Below are 20500 nucleotides of genomic sequence, written 5' to 3'. Positions count from 1 at the left end.
GGTCAAATACACGGTAAGCCCCTGGGCTCCAGCCCGCTGCGCGGGCCGGAGCTCCCTGGGTTACTTACAGGCGAGCTAGTTTTCCTTTTCGATGGTGGTCCCCAACCCAAGTCTGGGCACCTAACAAATTTAGTTCAGATTTTAAAAAAATTCTTTTTATTTCACAAAATCTTTCAGTTAATAACATTCCTTATATTATTATGGGATTTGATGAGAAAGGCTGCATTTTGAGGCCATCACATCAGAATTCAAATGCCCCAAATTCATTATTTTTCCATCGTTTTGAGTCAGATTTTTAATGAATATCTGGGTTGGTGTAAATGAATATCTGGGTCAGTGTAAAGACAAAGTCTGTGTTGCGTATTACCTCAGGCGATGGATCATAGCATACATTCAGCTTACTCTATAGTGACTAAATTTACTATCCTTTCTTGTAAACATCTCAAAATCGGTGATTTGAAGCCGGTTCACAGTACCCCACACGTAATAATTCACCGCCGAATCCAAAATGGCGATCGCGAACGCAAATTATTTGCGCACGGGTCATGCGCAATTCGCGCTCGCCATTTTGGTTATCTTCTTCAGTTTTGTTCTCTATAATATTGCTTAGTAGTTTATACTAAACATTGATTGAACTTTTCCTGTTGACTTCTCAAAATGGCTGTTTAAAATCGATTGTCCAGACACACAAAAACTAGGTACCGGTACCGGTATATAAAATCAAATTCAGGTGTCTGATTGAATTAGAAAACAGATTGGAAATATTTTTATTTGAATGAAATTAGACTACCAACACTGAATATCTGAGACAGAGATCTGACCAAAGTTAACTTATTGGGGAAGAGAGGATATTCAACAGGAAAGCTTATTTTCAATGAGTAAAGACATGAAAGAAAGCAGAACGAGAGGTCATATCTTCAAAGTTGGTAAAGCACATTTAAAAACAAATTTTAGACAGCTGCTGGTCCCTTGTTTTCAGTCCATTAATAATTGGAACAGGCTACCATTTGCAGCAGTACAAGCACTATCTGTTAATAGTTTTAGATCTCACCTTGAAAAGAATTGGCATCACCATCCTCTCCAATATATGCAAATCGCATCATTATTGTCAAGATGGGCTCATATGATTTATGCTTCATGTCTCTACCACCAAGTGAACCAAGGAAGTAAAATTTCAAAGTAGAATAAATTGCTTTAGCATTTGATTGAAATAATCAGAAATAAAATTGGAGGTATTCTAGTTAAAGAATCTGTGAGATAAAAAAAAAATGTGTTTAAATCGATTAAAATTGGTATTTATCCGTACAGGATATATTTATCAATAAATACAAGTCATTTCCAGAGCCATATGACATCAGCAGTCAGAGAATTTCAAGTTCAAACATGGGGTAATTTTGGCATAAAAACACGGCCCTTGTGAAACTAACGAGTACATCTGAAAGATTCTGTGACGTCAATCTGTAGAGATCGCGAGCGAGCGATCAGTGTATTATGAGCGCGCGCTATTTTTGAACGCTGCATTACATGTATTATTATGATTTATGAATGAGAACGCCAAAATTTGTGATAGCAAAATGTCTTCAGATGATGAAATTACTTTCGATTTTAACTTTGAAATTCTGCATGAAGATAGCAGTGGTAGTGATAGTGACGAAAGCGACAGTGATATCGACAACGATGACGGCGAAATCGGAGAATTTGACGTTGAAAATGGAGGTGCGGGTGATCAACAAGCTGCTGCAGTTGCTGTTGATATACGAGCGTACCAGCACGAATGCAGAGCCGCGCCAGTCGGCGGGCAATCCAGACACCGCTCTGATTTTCTTTATTTCTGTCTTTCTTTTCTTCCTTATTTTTTCTTTCTGCCTTCCTTCATTTCTTTCTGTCTCTTCTATCTTTCTTGTCTTTCTTTCCTTTTTTCCTTCCTTCCATCTATCCTTTTACATTTTCTTTCTTCCTTCTTTCCTTTCTTTTGTTTTCTTTCTTTCCCTTCTCTTCCTTCCATCCATCCTTTCCCTTTTCTCTTTTCTTTCTTCCTTCCTTTCTTTCCTTTTACCTCTTTTCTTTCTTTTTCTTTCTTTATTCTTTCCTTCTTTCCTTTCTTTCTCTTCCCCTCAGTTTTTTTCTCTCTATTTTTTTTTCTTTCTTCCTTTTTTCTTTCCTTCCTTCTTTCCCTCTTTCTTCTTTTCTTTCTTTCTTTCTTTCTTTCTTTCCATCTTTCTCTTCCCCGCAACCATTCTCTCTTTCTTCCTTCCTTTACTTCTTCCTCATTTCTGCCTTTCTTATTTTTTTCTTTCATTCTCTCCCCCTCTCTTAATTTTTTGTTTCCTCTGGTTATTTTCAGTAATTTCCCCTTTTTTATTTTGTGTCCTAGTCCCCTCCAAAATATATGAGATTAGGAAATTAATTAAAGAGCATGTTATTGAGCATATATTTTGTCATGATGTACAAGATAAAAATCATTAAAAAAATACAACTACAAGGTACATCAGTAGTCATGTTGAAAAATATATTAATAAAGCCGTCAATGGTATGGTATGTAAAACCGTAAGCCTATAATTTGTTTTGAAGCAATAAAACTTTGTTTTGAAGGATTTTTTCGGGCAAGTGAAATCTATATTCAGGCAAGTATTTTCCAACTATTTGGAACTATTGGATTAGAACACTCAATATCGCACGAAAATGATGTATGTTCACGCGTAGGATTGTGGGATACGTTTAGGATGTCGTCTACAGATTTACGTCACTTCCGCTCTACGCTAGTGCAGTAATGTTTTCAATTTCTGAACTCAGACGATGTTGGTGGCAAGTCAAAAATGTTCTTTTTGGGGGGTTTGGAGGTGGTAACATGGTGTAAATGAAATTGCATGACATTTGGGAAATATTCAAGATTCATGAAATGTGAAATTCACATGAATTCACGATTTCAATAATTTTTCATTTCACAGATTCTTTAATGAATTGTCAGCATGATGCACTAGTAAAAGCATACAATCGATCAATGTGAGAGGAAAGAAATATGGTTTTAGTTGGGACTTAAACATTTCTGTTGATGAAAGGTGGCATGATTGGATAGATAGTTGATTCCACAGCTTTGGTCCTATAGCTGAAAAACATGGCCCTCCCCATCTGTGTTTTTCTCTTGAGTCTCGATGTATGGAGTAATATTAAAGCGTCTGATGATGAGTGAAGACTACGTGTAGGGGGATATTGATTGGTAGTTATTAGTACATCCCACCACAGCACTCGCATCCTTTGGCAAGGCGTTTATCTGCATCTGCCACTCTCAACCCAGGTGTGGTAAAGGGTACCCGGTAGGAAGAAATTCCTTGAAACTCGAGCGCCCAATCAGAGGAGCCGTTCTAAAGCTGGGGTAAATAGTATGCAGCGCTTAGAAACATTGTCTTCCTACCAGGTAACAAAGTACTATACCAGAGTGGAGAGTGGCAAATTTAGATAAACCCTTGCCAAAATGCCTATATAAATATAGCATATTATTATCATTATTATTATTTGGAATATCATTTTCTTCACAGATGGTAGAGATGGCTCGGATCCAGGATCGAACAACATGCCGTTACAGTTCTCCAGCAGAAGTGGGCCAAAGGTCATAGAGAATTCTCGTGATGAAGGTTTGTGAGGAAAATCAGTGTGGAGAGAATATTTTCAGAATTAATAGCGTTTGTAATACTTGTTTGTTTTGATAAAGAGAAAAATCAATGCTGATGTCAAGTGAGTTTTAAAGTTTTTGATGAGTAATGAGCTATACATGTTTGGTTTCTAAGTACTGTCTTTGTCTCATGTGGACCATAAATGTGGGTTTCCAAAATAAGAAGAAAGAGCATGTATACAATAGACTTATTTTTTATGTTGACATATGTGTTGCTCTCATATGTCAACATAAAAAATAAGTTCATAATAAACGATTCTATAATTTGCTCTTGGATAATCAGTTGGCATAGAACACATTTTATGGCTTTAAAAACAAGTTTTTATTGGCATCACCAGAATGTGATCCTGTTCCACATGTACGCATAGATGCTAGTATTCTATTAACTGAAATTTCCAGAATGCAAGATAGAGGGGAATAAGGCTTTGGAGAATTTGTTTCCTCTGCCTGTTTACCATAAGCTCAAGTTTACGAAAAGCAATTTACCGTTTTATGAAAATAAATGTAATGAGTCATTCCTTGTAGTGACAGAATGTCTATGAATCTTTCCAATTAATTTTCAAAAATAAACTTTTTTCAAGATAGAAGAGAAAGTTTTTGGGAATTTTTGTTCTCCTCTGCTGGTTAACTGTAAGGGCAGTTTACGAAAAAGCAATTTAATGTTTGTCAAAATAAATGTAATGAGTCGGGCCTATTAGTAACTAAGTATCTCTAAAGTGTTTTATATTTAAAGGAGAATGAAACTCTTGGAGCAAGTTAGCTTTTGTGAAAGCAGAAAAATCAAAGAATAAGATCAACAAAAGTTTGAGTAAAATAGGAATAGCAATAGAAGAGTTATAAGCATTTGAATGTCGAGATCACTAATGCTATGGAGATCCTCCCATTGGCAATGCGACCAAGATCTATGATGTCACAGATGAACAACTCTCCCCTTTTGGACACTGAAAATATACCCCAAAACATCTCTTTTTGCTCATTCTAATCATATGACAAACGATTCATCAATGATATAATGTTGTGAAACCTCTGTACTTGTCCTCTCATAAAGAGAACACCTCACCTTGTGATAGACTCTATAAAAGTGAGAATATAAGTGAAATAAGTACTAAAGTAATGAGGGAGTTGTACGTGTGTGACATCACAGATCTTGGTCGCATTGCCAATGGGAGGATCTACATTAGTGATCTCAATATTCAAATGCTCATAACTTTCTTATTATTCATTCAATCTTCCTCAAACTTTCAACAATATGTTTCTTTGATTTTTCTCTTTGATATGGATTCAGCTGGTTTCAAGGGTTTCATTCTCCTTTAATTTTCAAAAAATAAGCTCAGTTTCAGTCTTTATTTTCTCTCTATAGAACAAGACATCCAATCGTCAGACCGAGGAGGAGGACGCTTGAGAAGAAGAAAATCTACTCCAGAAAGACAAATGTGGGAAGGGGATGGAGCCATGGGTTACCAGGACAACCTCATGAACAGCGCCCTCATGATGGGCGGCAGCGGGGGCAGTCCCATAATGCCAGGTCCAGATTTTGGTGGCCTAGCAGCGGGTTACCCGTTCCCCTTGGAGGGACAGGACTACATGCAAGGCGGTCCCATGGGGGGCCAACCCATGATGCCTATGGGAGGATCGTTGATGGGACCGCCCATGGGAGGACCTATGGGCATGGGGGACTTGTCCGGTAATGGGCCCAGGAAACCGGTCCTGCACTTTGCTGATTTCACCCTATTTCCACCGACCGTGCGTAAGTAATGGCTTTCATTTATGTTCACTTTATCTGCTTCTCATATAGTTTAAATAAATCATGGGCTAAAACCACCTGATCCAATTTTCACCTTGTCAGTTTATTTTGTTTTACTTTTTCAAATGAAAATTTGGTTTATAAAGAGTAAATTTATAACCGTCTAGACCAGGCCTGATCTAGACTATGTGTTCGACCAAGTGGATAGTAGTTCAAATGGATATAACCTAATTGGAAATAAGACAAAGTCGCAAATGGGCTAAATGGCGATTAGACCAAATGTTATAAACAAGATGGTTTGTACACCAAGTCGGATCTGGCCATTGGCCCTGACACCAAATGGAAAGTAGACCAATTGTGTGTGTAGACCAGTCACAATTCACCATTGTTGTGGCATTCTATTTTCTATTTATTGCTTTATTCCCTCTCATTCCTGCCTCAAAGTTGGTCTAACTGGGCATTTCATGGAAAACAAATGGCGACTTCAGACATTGTGAGAAGCAATACAGATTTCTATGTAAAGATGCTTCCTTTGGGCTCAGCCAATTAAACTACAACTGGAAAAACCCATTTACAGAATACCAACATGTTCCAGTGCATTCGATGTATGACCAGTGGCCATTGCAGAAAGAGATGCTTCAAAGACACTACAAGGGGAAGACTAGACAATTAATGGAGTGCGTGACGAAACGCTCGGGTAGAATTATATTTTACTTTTTTTTTTCTTCAAATTAAAATAAAATAAAATTAGAAATCAATATATCCTAGAGGTTTCTGGGAAATAGATGGTGGAAGTATTCCCATGCGCCACACTTGTGCCCTCTCCCAAACCGTCTTTCTCATGTTCCCCCATATGTTTCATACACAGTCGCTTGTGCTATGCGAAGGTTTACTTACTCAGTGCTAGTTGGCAGCCTTCCCATGAGTGAAATTAATGGAGCGCATAATGAAACGCTCTGGAAGATTTACATTTGAAATTTTTTTTCTTCAAATTAAGAAAAAAAAATTAGAAATCAATATATCCTAGAGGTTTCTGGGAAATAGATGGTGGAAGTATTCCCATGCGCCACACTTGTGCCCTCTCCCAAACCGTTTTTCTCATGTTCCCCCATATGTTTCATACACAGCCGCTTGTGCTATGCGAAGGTTTACTTACTCAGTGCTAGTTGGCAGCCTTCCCATGAGTGAAATTGAGCGTTTAAAAAAATCGCCAAAGTGTCCAGATTTGATTTGAATATTCCACAACGCCTTTCCTCGGTGAATCTATATCTCACACACAGTGCAATTAATAGCAAAATCGAATGACTAGAGCTGTACAGGGGAGGGCGGAATCCCTCTCGCTTAGCCTGGCGGAAATCATCGGATATCGATGGATAGCGCCACCTTCACACTAAACTCAACCAACCAACCAGTCTTCCCCTTGTACTGTCTTTGGTTGCGTTTAAATGCAATACAAGAAATCTAGCGCAAGTCCCTAATATGCATGTTTCATTGGCTGAATATCATGTTGCATTTGCATCTATCAGCAACAGGCCCCAATACATGCAATGTTGTGATGTTTGTTTTGTAGAGATGAGTAATAGTCCAGTAGACAGCCCCATGTACATGAGCTAGGGCCTACTAAGGTTATAACTATTTCAAACGCAAGTGTTGTGTATTGCTACATACAGACCAGGGTCCACCGCCAGTCGGTGAGCGCCCTCTAGGATGCAAGACCATCTTCGTCGGCGGTCAGCCTGAGAACATGACGGTGGACATGATGCTTGAACTCTTCACCAAACACGGAGGAGAGGTCATCAACATCCGACAAGGAAAGAGAAACTTCTGCCATGTTCGCTTCAAGGAAGAGATGTCCATAGACAAGGCCATGTTTGTTTCAGGTGAGTTGGCATGATTGCTTTCAATCAGTACCAATTTTGCCTCAGAAAGCTGTTATAATATTACAGGTGGGCAATAAAGGATTGTTGTCCTGATCAATATGACAATTCTTAAGAAACTAAGGTGAAAAATGGGACAGTACCGAAAAAAAGGCCGTTAGCGCGCACTGCACGTCACCTACCCGCAGAAAGGCTGTTAGTATGCAGTGAACAGTGCGCGCTAACGGCCTTTGTGCGGGAAGGCGACGACGTGTACCCATGCCACTCTGGTTGAAGGTCAAAATCAGGGGTACATGCCATAAAGAGTTGCGACTAATGTAACTTTGCCATTTTGGCAACTACCCTGGTAACATGGCTCTGCAGCCAATCAAAATCAAGGTTACCATGATAGTTACAATAATGGCAAGGTTACCACATTTTTAAATCTTTGTAATACAAGCCCCGGATCCTCCAAACCAATATTCTTATAGATTGATACTGACGATTTAACCCCTTTTGTTTTCCAGGCTATAGAGTGCGGATTGGTGCAAACATCGACCCACCCAACAACGGCCGTCTTCGGCTAGACTTTGCAGAGAATCGTGATGACCAGTACGAGTTCGAATGTGATCAGCGGCGCAGGGCCAGAGAGGCAAGACATGCTAATAAAACAAGCATTGTTGTACCGGAAGAACCGGCCGTGACACCGAGGTACTCGCACATCGAGAGCTCCAACCTGCTTGCAAAAGTCAAAGGTATGATCAAAAGACACTTTTATCCTGCTTGTATCTGTCACATCGTGATGCTCTTAATGCGTGACATTATTACTCTGGTCATAGACGAGCTGCCAAAGTAATTAGCACTTATATCGGGTACACATCAATATCTGGATGGAGAGTGGCAAGTGTAGATAGTGTCTTGCATAAGGACATTAGTGCCGTAGTGGGATTTGAACTCTGGATCTCTTGTATTAAAGTCTGGGGACTTGTCCAGTCATCCTTAACACTTTTGGCTTGCAACATGAAGGATGTAATGACTCGTACAATTATAAATTGAAACCAAGTTGATAGCAAACCATGTCATGAATGTTCCTGATCAACTGTGAATTGGTGTCCATGTATTGATAGACCATCTACCTCTAAAAATATGTTAAATTTGGAATTGATTAATGAAATATGAAAGGATACACTGACAAATTTTGCATAATCCCCCTGTCCCTGGGCTATTAGGGTTACATTATGATATTGACTCGATATGCATTAAACCGCAAACCTACCTATAATAAGCATTGAAAATGAATGTGACATTTGGAATATGTTTGATTCAGGAAAAAAAGTGACAGAGGGGCTCGGGGCGATTTAACCCCTAAAATGATCTAAAGAGAAAAATAAGAAGAGTCGCAGAAAACCCCCATTCACTACAATGTTAAAGCTTATCCAATGTTGCAGATTTACGCAGTAGGTCGTGAAAAGTAGCCCCGAAAATATATATTTTTTTGGCTTGGTGTGATATATTTATCAATATTTGCTTCCAGATGGTGAGACATTCCCTCAAGCTGCTAACATGCTCGTCACGTGGCTAGAGAGAGGAGAGTGTGATAAAAGAAATTCAACTCAGTTCTACAACTTGGTCAAGTCGGCACACATGTGAGTAAAAGTGGTTTGCTTTTAATTAATTTCAATCCATTAAAGACTTGTTGTGCATTGGCCTACTAACAGTGATTTAGGCCATTAGTTGTCTAGTTTTGTTCATGTTTAGCGGTATTGCAAATGAAGCAAAAAGATAGGTGGAGGGGTGTGGTGTTAAAATCGTTTGGCCGTTCACAGGAACTTGAAGGTAAGGTGCAAAGTTGCCTATTCGTGGGGTGGATTGGCATTGGATGACCCAACAAAGATGATAGCATGACTTAAAGTTGATCTTGAATTACCAGTTTCTCAGGGGATGTGCACTTCTGCATATTAGTCAATAAGACTACTCATAAGATGCGACTTTTAGTCAGACTTAATCTGTGAAACTCCCTCAGGTGTTGTGATGCTTACAAACAAACATTTCACTCTCAGTTCTGTGAAACTCCCTCAGATGTTATGGTGCGTACAAACAAACCTTTCACTCTCACTTTTAGACTGTTTTTCCACTATTCAAAATCATTAAGACGTACAGCTACCGTAACTTTGTAAATATGATTGTGATTAGCTGAGCATGGAGCTCTGTTACCATAGGATTTGACAAAATGGCAAATTTACTATATGAAATGGGCCAAATAAATAAATTCCATCTATGATATTTACACTTATAGTACTTTTTCATCCCTCTTTGGTTTTCATCAGGCATGTGAGACGGCTGATCGGTGAGAAAGCTCAGTGTGACCTGAACCTCAATCAGATACAACAGCAGTTCAGGATGCAGGTTATTGGCCTCATTACACAATGTAAGTCACACTTGTATGTTATATTGCGCAATCGTATCTGCCACAATAGTTCAATTTATCTACTGTGTATAGAGTCATCCATGGATATTACCTTCTCCCCCCCTGCCACCTGAAAACAAAATTTTATCATCCTCTTCATGATCAATCCAGCAGTTTACATCGTGGAAGAAATGATTAGTGATTGGACGTACAGTCTGTGGCTTGAAAGTTCAAGGAGATCATCAAATTTGAGTGAAGTAAATCATTGCTCATTAGAAACCCTAATTTTAACACATTGTTCCCTCCCCTCCCTGCCCCTGGTCCCTATGAAATTAAATATTTAAGGTGAAGTATCATTGTGTTTTTATGTTACTGTATATGTAGTTTTAGTTGAAGGTAAGTATAACAGTACTTGAGAAGAAAGTTTATATTATTTCCAAACTATAAATTGTATTAAAGTTGTGTCACAAATCAGTCGAAATGTGTGATTTTATTGTTTGAAAAGAGCATCAAATTGACCGACAGGAGAAAATATAAGTAGAAGAAAAAAAAAGAAAGGAAAATCAAACCAAGTTCTACTTTTGCAGGATTGTTTATTGATAAAGTAAAGTTTTTATGATCATAATTTTTTTTAAAGAAATGACACAATGGAATTATCATTATTTAGTAAAATTAAAACACATTTAATATTAAAAAAAATGCTTTTCTTTAAATTTTGAAGTTTTGTTGATTAGACCTCTTTTTGTACACTTTTACGCATTTGAAGTCTGGCTGTGTACGTGGTAAGAAATAATTTTTTTTGGATTCCTTTTTTTTTTATTTGATGGTAATTACTTACTATATGATAGTTTGGCTGGGTCCACAGAATTGTTTTGAAAGTGAGGGGCTGACCATGCAACCCCCATATGGTAATTTGTATGTTTTTTTTACATGTTTATTTAAAAAAGCAGGGAGGAGAAATAAAGTCCCCCCCCGTTCCGTGTCCTCTATTCGGAATGACATTTATTCGATAACGCTTTACTTAATTGAGCGGAGAAGTAAGTAAAATCAGAACTTTCTGTGGAGCTGCCAATACTTGGAAATGCTATGCAAGGAGTCTCAGGAATTTTAAAGTTTATTTTGATGAAGCTTTCTTTCTGATGTGCACTTTTGAGAAGATTATGTTCTGGTAAGAGATGTTAAAAGGCTGCCAAAAGAAGAGAATATTCAGAAATTTAGCAATTTAGTGATATTTTGGTCAGTATATTTAGTTAAAGGACAAGTCCACCCCAACTAAAAGTTAATTTGAATAAAAAGAGAAAAATTCAAGGAGCAAAACACTGAAAATTTCATCAAAATCGCATGTAAAATAAAAAAGTTATGACATTTTAAACTATCGCTTAATTTCACAAAACAGTTATATGCACATCCTGGTCGGTATGCAAATGAGGAGACTGATGACGTCATCCACCCACTATTTCTTTTGTATTTTATTATATGAAATGTGAAATATTCTAATTTTCTACTCATTGTCAAGTTAAACAATGATTAATTCCTCCCTGAACATGTGGAATCAGCATTGTTTAATACTATATGATTCAGTCAAGTTGGTCCTTATTGTCAAATCTATAAAAAATTAAATATTGTATAATTCAAACAATAAAACACAAAAGAAATAGTGAGTGAGGGACATCATCGACTTTCTCATTTGAGTTGAGCATATCACTGATTTGTGAAAAATAAGCAAAACTTTTAAGTGTCATAACTTTTTTATTTTACATGTACATCTGATTTTGATGAAATTTTCAGCAGTCTGCTAGTTTGATTTTTCTCTATTTATTCAAATTAACATTTTTTGGGGGGTGGACTTGACCTTTAAAAAGATAAAGTAAACATGGAAAAGTGATCAAACAATACCACTGTCTCTCTGAACTTCTGACTATTACCTTCTAAATGGTCTGTACATCATGAAAAGCGACAGGATAGAAAATATTGCCATATCTTTGGCACTCTATGTTATCTATTTTACCTCTTCCTCCTTGGCCGTCGGTCCGTGATGACGCGTAGACACGCTGATCGAGCAGGTATTAATGAGTGCATGTAAGCAGAAGGTCTGGGATCATTTTACCAAGGCACAACGGAAAAACATTGAAGGCTGGAAGCAACAGACTAAGGTAGGTGCCAGGCAGGGGCAGGTCTTGAGTACTCAAGTCTTATTTCTGATTGGTTGAATTGTTTGCTGTCATGTAACCGCATTTTGTGGATTTGCCTTGGAAACTTTGAGGCAGAGCCCTAATGATTACGCAAGATCAGCAAAAGAAAGAGAAAAAAAAATCTGCACATATGGTGCCCATTCTTATTACATCAATATCTTCCGTTCAGTGCTTAAAATTGTTTATAGGAAAATTATCATTGGTAATGTTAAACTTGTAACACAATGCAACTTCAAAATTGCTGTTTTTCTGAACAGCTGGTAAATACTCAATTTCGAGACATTCCTAATCAAGCTCTAATGAGTTTGAAACCTTCAATGGAAAAATGTAACAATGAAAGCCCTGCTCAGTGTCTTTCGTGCAGCCCTCATTGTTCTTTTGTAAGATTTCCTTATTCTCCTTGGTGATGGGTGATTAATTTTTTTTTTCTTTCAAGATTTTGTCAACATTGTAGTGGTTAACATAGTCTATCGTGAGTAAGTAAATCAGGCAAATGTATAATCTTAAAATTCTGTAACAAAGTGAGTCAAGGACCGGTAGTATTGAACCTCCGGTACAATCGTTGGATGGATTGATCATCACTGTTGTGGTACTCAGAGGTCAAAGGTCAAAGGCGAAAGTGCCCACTACTCTGACAAGTGATGATGGGAAACCTTAAAGCGTAAGAAATGAAAGTGTGTTGGAAAGCCTTGTAGTGAAAGATGTTGTAGAGCCAAGCAGTGAATCTGGACATTGACACCTATGATAACAACCAGGAAAGAGGTTCAGAGTTGAAAGGTCAAAGGGTAAAGTATGGCCATGTCACCGTGGTGACGAATGGAGGCTCTATAAAAGGTAGACTGGTTATAGTACAGGCAAACAAGAGAAGCTCCCTGAATACCTTGAAGAACATGCAACATCCTGTCACAGCAATGAAGGTGACATAGAGGTCATGGGTCAAAAGGTAAAGTGGGGATCATGTCATCAGGTCACAGTACTTCCTATAGGATCTTGCATCACCTTGTCACACCAATGAAGGCTGCTCGGACGTCGGTAAAGTGAGGTCATGGGGTCTCATGAAACATGTTGTAGAGCCAAGCAGTGAATCTGGACATTGACACCTATGATAACAACCAGGAAAGAGGTTCAGAGTTGAAATGTCAAAGGGTAAAGTATGGCCATGTCATCATGGTGATAAATGGAGATTACATAAAAGGTATACTTTTCACAGTATAGGCAAACAGTTGAAGCTCACTTCAAGAACGCATAATGCCCTTCACATCTATGGAGGGGGTTTAGAGGTCTTGGGACAAATGGTAAAGTGAGGTCAGGTCAAGAGGTCAATGTGGTGAATGGAGGCTCAATGAAGGTAGACTGCCCACAGTAGAGGCAAACAGGTGAAGCTCTATTGAAGAAGACAACATGCTATCTCAGCAATGGAGGAGGCTCCAATGTCAAGGGTCAAGTGGTAAAGTGAGGTCGTGTCATGAGGTCGCATTGATGAATGAAGACTACAAGGTACATAATAGGTAGACTGATCAGAAAAGAAGGGTCCTGGATCTGATGAAGAACAAACACCACACTATCACAGCAATGGAGGAGGCCAAGGGTTCATGGGTCAAAGGGTAAAGCAGGGTCTTGTCATCAGGTTATGGTAATGAATGCAGACTATATTTATTTAAGAGGTAGACTGATCACAGAAGAGGCAAACAAGAGAAGCGCCCTCTAGGAACTTAAATCACCCTATCACAGCAATGGAGGAGACTCGGAGTCAGAGGTCATGGGTCAAATGGTAAAGTGAGGTCATGTCATGTTGTCATTGTTCATTCTGGATAGAGACTTCAAGGTAGACTGGTCACAGTAGAGGCAGACAAGCCAAGCTTACTTGAAGGATATACAAACAAACCTTCTGCAGGACAGCTGTAAAGGAACATTCAGGTCAGTTTGGAGGTCAAAGGCTACAGGTTTGTGTGAATAAGTTTGCAGTGAAAAAAAATGATGGTATGTTATTACGGTAGCTGCTGGACAGATAAAGCTTGAGGAGGTCATTTACACAAGAAGAAAAAAGTTGGTACTAAAACAGTTGCTAGAACCACTGGAAGGTACTAGTATATGACCTGGATTCAAGCTATTTGTAGGTTTGTTGTTCCAATCAAGTAAGGTAATATAATACGAAATGTGGTCTTACAATAGTCCTTTCAAGCCCACTTTTCAGAAAAGCAGGCTAGACTTGCAAGGTTGAATGCTCATTAACCTTGTAAGAGCAAAACGGTTGCATCAGATAGCAGTTTTAGCATGTTATATTGATGGTATATGTATATTGATGGCAGATGGTAAACTGAAATGAACTGATATAAAATTTGTATGTTTTTAGGGTTGACAAAATTTTATGAGACAGTGATTTTCCCTTTTGTGGCAGGCCTAATTTGATGGCTTTGACTTAAGGGGCTTTCACAATTGCTTGTGCGATCGTTTGCGATCATTTGGTCACAATATATGTTGCACAGAATCGCAATGGTTGTAAGCAGTCACTACACCAATCGTGAAAGGGGCTTTAGGAAGTAAAATTTTAAAATCTGTATTACACAAGTATGTGGTAAGTTGTAATAAACCAGTATTTTGTTAAATAACCAGAATATCGATTTTATATTGAGAGACAAGTGATGAAATCAATATCCTTGTATGGGTTACCTTAGAACTGTGTAATAATGGATTTAAAATATTGTTCCTATCAAAGTACTTCAATATTTGATATGCCACATTAATTTGCATTATTGAATTTTGTATTGAAGATAAAATATTTGTTGTATTTGTATATTTTTATGAAGATGCCACTTATATTTCATTTCCTGTTTGTTTGATCATAATTGACTGGGTTGTTTTTTGTGATTTTTTAAGCAAATGTGGACATGTCTATCCTTTAAATTTACCACAGTCAATGTGCAGAAGTCAACCTTGTGTTTAAGTCAAATAATTGCCCAAATGGAAGCAAATTTTTCAGACTAAAATATGCAAAGAATGTTTTTACCACATTCAAGCCAAATTTTGTCAGAGAGATTCATCTTAGAAACATTAACCTGGGTAACGTTTTATTAACATTTTCATCTGACATGTCAGATCTGACAATTTTCCTTGATTTTGATTGGCTGAGAAGCAATGTTAGTAACAATGCTTTCAGCCAATCAAAACCAGGGAAAGTTGTCAGATCTGACAACTTGTTGGACGAAAATGTTGATGAAACGCTCCCCTGCGTATATTCTGCATGTAATGTAAATGACAAGAATGTGTGTAGGACGAGGAGATAAACTGAAATTAACTCTGTTTGATGTTGCCTTCTAGTTCATTCAAATGGAATATACATATCGTCTTTGGGCTGTCAAAATTTCAAGGACAGTTCAGAAAAAGCTTCATTTTAGAGTTATGACATAACTTGAACTAGCAACCCTCTTTTTCCTCGATAGAATTCTCTACAGGAATTAGGTAATACTTTTTCAGACAATATGAGGCTGCCATCATTGCCATATTGATAAAATTCAGCTGATCTTGAGCTGCCCCAAAAATGTTTAAATATTGAGATGTGAAGTTTTTAAACCTCAGTGACAATATGAAATTAAAAAAATGGTAGAATATTTATCTGGCATATGGGATCAGTGATTAGGAATGAGATGGTTATTCGTGAGAAAAAAATAATATTTATTAGTTTTGCTGATATGCTTTTCTCATTGTTTATATGGTTGTTAATACCCTATATTTCAAAGTGAAGTGTTGTGTAAAGTTTTAACATTCTGTATTCTTTGACATGAATTTATTTTCATAATGATAATGGTAAGTAGTTTGTAGTAAGGATAAAATAATCACAACTTGTTGCATTTAACTGACTTGCATAGTGCATTACCATAACTCTGAATCAATACATAGCCCTAATAGTTGTTTGAGCAGATGATACACAGATAAAATTGGCGTATTTGGTGTCACTTTGGCCCTAATTCACAAGAAACTCTCTAGCTCCCTGCTGGTTTTCAACTCTCACCCAGGATTTGAAAGCATGTTGTATGCTAACTGAATCTGATCCTATTAATTTGAGAGTAGGTGCACACGTGGGTACATGTACTTCCCCCTTGTTTACAATGCACATGTATTCTAATGCACTAAAAGTTAGAAGTTTGAAGCCGTCGAGATTTTACTTTTCTATTAAAAACATTGGTTAGTCCAATCTTAGTCCAATCTTTAATGGGGCTTTCAATCTCCTCTATTGTCTAGAATTCTTTCATGAATAATGGCCTTTATTGAAAAACCTCCCAATTCATCCTCGAGATAGGCTGCAGAGCCTTTTGAAGATTACAACAGAAGAAAATAAGAAAAATGTTTTTTATTAGCAAAGTGTGGGTCACAAACCCATAAAATAATTTAAGCTTGTCCTAATATTTCTTTCTCTTTGCCGTTGCAGGAGTTGCGTCAGCAGCAGCAAGAGGAGCTAGGATTGGGTGAGAAGGGGGAGGCAGAGATGGATATGTCAGATGAAGAAGACCAAAGTGGGACTCACAGCGAGGCAAAACGCCAACGGACAGACACTCCTATCTCAGGTACTTGAAAGAGTGATTGGTTAACATGTTTAGTTTGAAGAGAGAAGAAAGTGTTCAATTTAGGAAACCTTGTATTTGGCTCTAGAAACGGGTGTCATGTTGAAACTGTGAATTTTTTATGATTAAAGACATGAATAAGACTAGATGAGTATTTCTTAAAGCTGTTCATAAGTTACGAGCATCTTTATAAATGACTGGTGATCTTGTGGTAAATTATGCGCACCAAATTTTCATTGATGTTGATTTAGCACCTAATGCCGTTTTCACATTGAAGGCAAAGTGGAGTTACTCCGGAGTACTGCGGACAGACATTACACCCCCTTTTAAACTGGCAAGCTCCGCAGTCGTTTCCGTGGTTTCCAAGCGAATTTGCACCCTATTTTTGGCACGCGGAATCTCCCCCATGCGAAAATGAATGAGATAGGCGATACCGCATTTCCGATGCGGACTAACTCCATTTGTAACCCTCTTCTCGAAGTGGGTTGAGTACTCCGCTTTGAATCCAGATTGAAATAATCCTAAAATTTTCATACTGCCCTCCAATGTGGAGTAACTCCTTCTGGAATCCGGAGTAACTTCACTTCGGCTGTCAGTATGAAAGTGGCATAAGAGAGGATCACTGGTGGTTCATAAAGTCGCTTGTAACTTATGAACAGCTTTATGAAATGCCTTCCTGAGCCCCCAAAATGGTTATTTTACAAACAAAAAAAAAAGGTTTGAAAAAAATCTCATTCTGCTTTCTGAAAATGGTATAAACATGCAAGTTGTAGTTTAAAAATGATAATATGAAAGTTTCATACTGTAACATCCTTTGGAAGTTTTAAAAAGAGATAAAAATCAAGGAGGCGCGATAGCTCAGTCGGTAGAGCGGGGGACTCGTATACCGGTGACCCGGGTTCGATTCCCACTTGGTGCGCTAGTGCCCTTTGGTAAGGCATTAATCCTCAGTACCAGGTCCTTCGGAGAGGACCTTAAGCCGTCGGTTCTCTGGTTGCTTGCTTACAAGCATTCATGCTTTCTTAGCAATCAGGTAAAAAAATCACCACCAATCACCAAAAATCAGAGCCAATATTTAAAAATGATATTTTTGTTACTGCAGACTTTATTTTCTATTCAGATTGAAAAAAAATAAATTGTTTCTCTAAACTTATGTTAAACTGTGAATTATGATTAGAGAAAGGGCACTTTGATATGCAATGCATTCATTTTTGGGGTGGATTCAGGGTTTTTATACGCCCGTCCGAGACAGGACGTATTATGGTATCACGCTCGGTGTCCGTCCGTTAACTTTTCCTTGTAAACACGATAACTTTAGTTTGACTTAACCTAGGCTCATATAATTTGGTGTGTATGTAACTAGCATGTATCCCAAGAAGCCTATCGATTTTGAGGTCAAAGGTCAAGGTCACACTGACATGTTGTCATCTTACCCTTCTGAAGTCCTTGTAAATGCGATAACTTTAGTTTAATGTAACCCAGGCTCATATAATTTGGTGTGTATGATACTAGCATAGATCCTAGGAATTCTATTGATTTTGAGGTCAGAAGGTCAAAAGTGAAGTCGCCACCTTCCACTTTTCTTGCTTGACCAATAACTCCATTTTCCGCGTTACAGACAGGTGTATTACGTGCTCGCCTTAGTGACATTCTTGTTGAGTAAATGTAACTCTATCCATGAAAGCATGTCATCTCATCTTTAGCTTGAATTAAAAAAGAAAAAAGTTGTATGCTCACAATGTCTTGAGTCAAAGGGGGGGGGGGGGAATTAAAGAAATATGAATGAATCTGTGGTGAAAATTCATCGAAGAATGATATCCAACATTAATGTTTAATTGATTTTTTGCAGGATTAAACGTGCAAGCAATAACACTCGATAAACATACCATTCTGTTCTTTTGTACAGAGTCATCCTCTGTAAAAAATCTGTCGGTACCTCCAGCTCAGCCCGATGACCAGCTCCAGCTCCAGGTCCAGGCGCTGATGCACCAGAACAACGTCCTGCGCAACCAGTTGGAGTCTCAGAAATCCAAGGATGAATCTACCATTCTGGCCCCGCCCGGGACCACGCCCACCACCGTGCCGATCGCTAACGAGGAGATGGAAACTCAGATCAAAGCACTCCAACATTCTCTACTTAGTATGCAACAGGTAAATTTGAAAAATATTATTTATTTTTCTGGTAATATTTTTCTGGATTGCGGTTATTTTTTCTGCTTCTTTTCATGTCTAAATCAAGTTGCATTGAGCCCGAGGTGTATTTTGTCATTGTGCACATATTGCTGTTCTTTTTGTCTGTATGATTGTTCAGCTAAAATCAAATTTGTTGTATTTTTTAAAGAAACTTTTTAAGGAGTTCACACTGATGATACCCATGTCCACAGCCATATCTATAACGATTCACAAGAAAAGACTGTAAATCAGAAGCTCTATATTAATTAATTGTATAGCCCCAAATCAGAGTTCATTCTAGTTAGTCATTTCATTGAGACAGTTTTCATCATTTTTTTGTTTCTTCAGCAACTTCAAGATACTAAGAACAAATGGAAGAAGGAAGAATCAATGCGGAAAGAAACAGAGGAGAGACTTCAAGTGAGTACTCAGCACATACCAATCTGCACTGTTCTCTACGACCTATTACATTATTTGTTTTATATTTCAGTATATTTTACGAGAGCCGTCTTGTGGAAGGAATTGCCTTTAGAATATTAAGAAATGTGAATATTGTGCACCTAATAATTTGTGTAAACTTTGTCTTTGGAGTCTTAAATTCTTTCTTTGCTCTATACCATGTTCAACATTGCAGGGAATCAATGACTTTTATAATACCAAATAAAAGATCCATTTCATCATATACAACAAATAATGTACAGTACTATTTTTGGGCATGAGCAATTTTGAATAGGTACAAAAATGCATACAGCTTTGCCTCAAAGGTCTACATAATTCTGACTTAATAATAATTTTGGAAATGTGCATTATCTGTACAATACTGTGGAAGCTGTCTATAAGTACTGTCCAAGGAAGAAAAGAATAATGGTCTAGATATGAGCAGGTGGTTTTCATGAACAGGTTCTTATCAATGGGAATTCACTTTTAGGGAAACCAAATTTGTGGTCTCCATAGACAGGTTGTCCCTCTGTACAGGTGGTCATTAAAGGAGGTTTGACTGCATTTTTTAAGGGTAAGATCTCTGTATACCGAGTTTCCTCTGTTTGCTAATCTGTTTATTTATGATTGTTGTCTGCAGTCCGTAGAAGCACAGTTATCGAGCAGGATTGACTCGGTGCCTACGAAAGCGGACACAGATTCGACCCTTGACCCCAAGAAGGCTGACATGATAGGTGATTATTATTTAAAATCTGAGGAGTGTTTCATAATACAGATAGTGATTACTGTTATAAGCTACTGAAATCCTTACATCTGATTGGCTGAGAGCAAATTAGTCAGTGAAAATCATTGACCAAATGTTTTATGAAATGCTCCCCTTTTTTCTGATCTTTAAAGGATCTATGAAGATTTTTGTTTGATTAGGACATGATTTGTACATCTTAGGAAAAAATTATCAACCCACAAGCTTCTCATAATAACAGGCAAGGGGGCCCATAAATTGTGAAATGCCCAAATTAAACATCTATATAGTCTGGCAATGTAAAGCTTATAATTCACATTGTTGGTTTTTTTCTTCCTTTTCATAATTGATATTATGGATTATTTTTGTATATGTAAATACATTCATGTATTGTATAATTTGAATGCAGAAATAAAGTTAATGAAATGTGTGTTCCTTGCAATCTAATAAATTGATTGCAAGATGTTTTCTTCGGTAATGAATGTTAATCAGGGAGTAGCCTAAATAGGTTTGTTTGGCTTTTGCTATTCCCCCACATCGCATTCATTACCCTATGTATTTTGTTATTTTTGTTAATTTGTCATTTTACAATATTCATTACTCCATTACTATGGAATCATTTTGATTGATCTCGATGTATTGTATCTTGTATGTTTCTTTAGAGATGTGAAATAAATGAATTTAAGAATTTAATTTAAACCCATGTGAACAAAAAGTGAT

At 37.6% G+C, this 20500-nt stretch overlaps 1 protein-coding gene across 2 annotated transcripts in view; it reads left to right on the top strand.

The window, feature by feature from the left end:
• LOC129279383 (ecto-NOX disulfide-thiol exchanger 2-like) overlaps nt 1-20500 on the top strand; it is a 30162-nt gene that overhangs the window by 7775 nt on the left and 1887 nt on the right. For both annotated transcript variants that reach the window (XM_064111373.1, XM_064111374.1), the window contains 11 exons: nt 3537-3632; nt 5031-5417; nt 7085-7294; nt 7798-8025; nt 8805-8916; nt 9598-9698; nt 11724-11830; nt 16296-16431; nt 18335-18579; nt 18949-19020; nt 19679-19772. In XM_064111373.1, coding sequence (XP_063967443.1) covers nt 3537-3632; nt 5031-5417; nt 7085-7294; nt 7798-8025; nt 8805-8916; nt 9598-9698; nt 11724-11830; nt 16296-16431; nt 18335-18579; nt 18949-19020; nt 19679-19772 — 1788 coding nt within the window. The remainder of the gene's footprint in view (nt 1-3536; nt 3633-5030; nt 5418-7084; nt 7295-7797; nt 8026-8804; nt 8917-9597; nt 9699-11723; nt 11831-16295; nt 16432-18334; nt 18580-18948; nt 19021-19678; nt 19773-20500) is intronic.

This window comes from Lytechinus pictus, chromosome 16 (assembly GCF_037042905.1).
Source record: "Lytechinus pictus isolate F3 Inbred chromosome 16, Lp3.0, whole genome shotgun sequence".
Classification (NCBI taxonomy): domain Eukaryota; kingdom Metazoa; phylum Echinodermata; class Echinoidea; order Temnopleuroida; family Toxopneustidae; genus Lytechinus; species Lytechinus pictus.
This window is presented reverse-complemented; position numbering and strand designations above follow the sequence as displayed.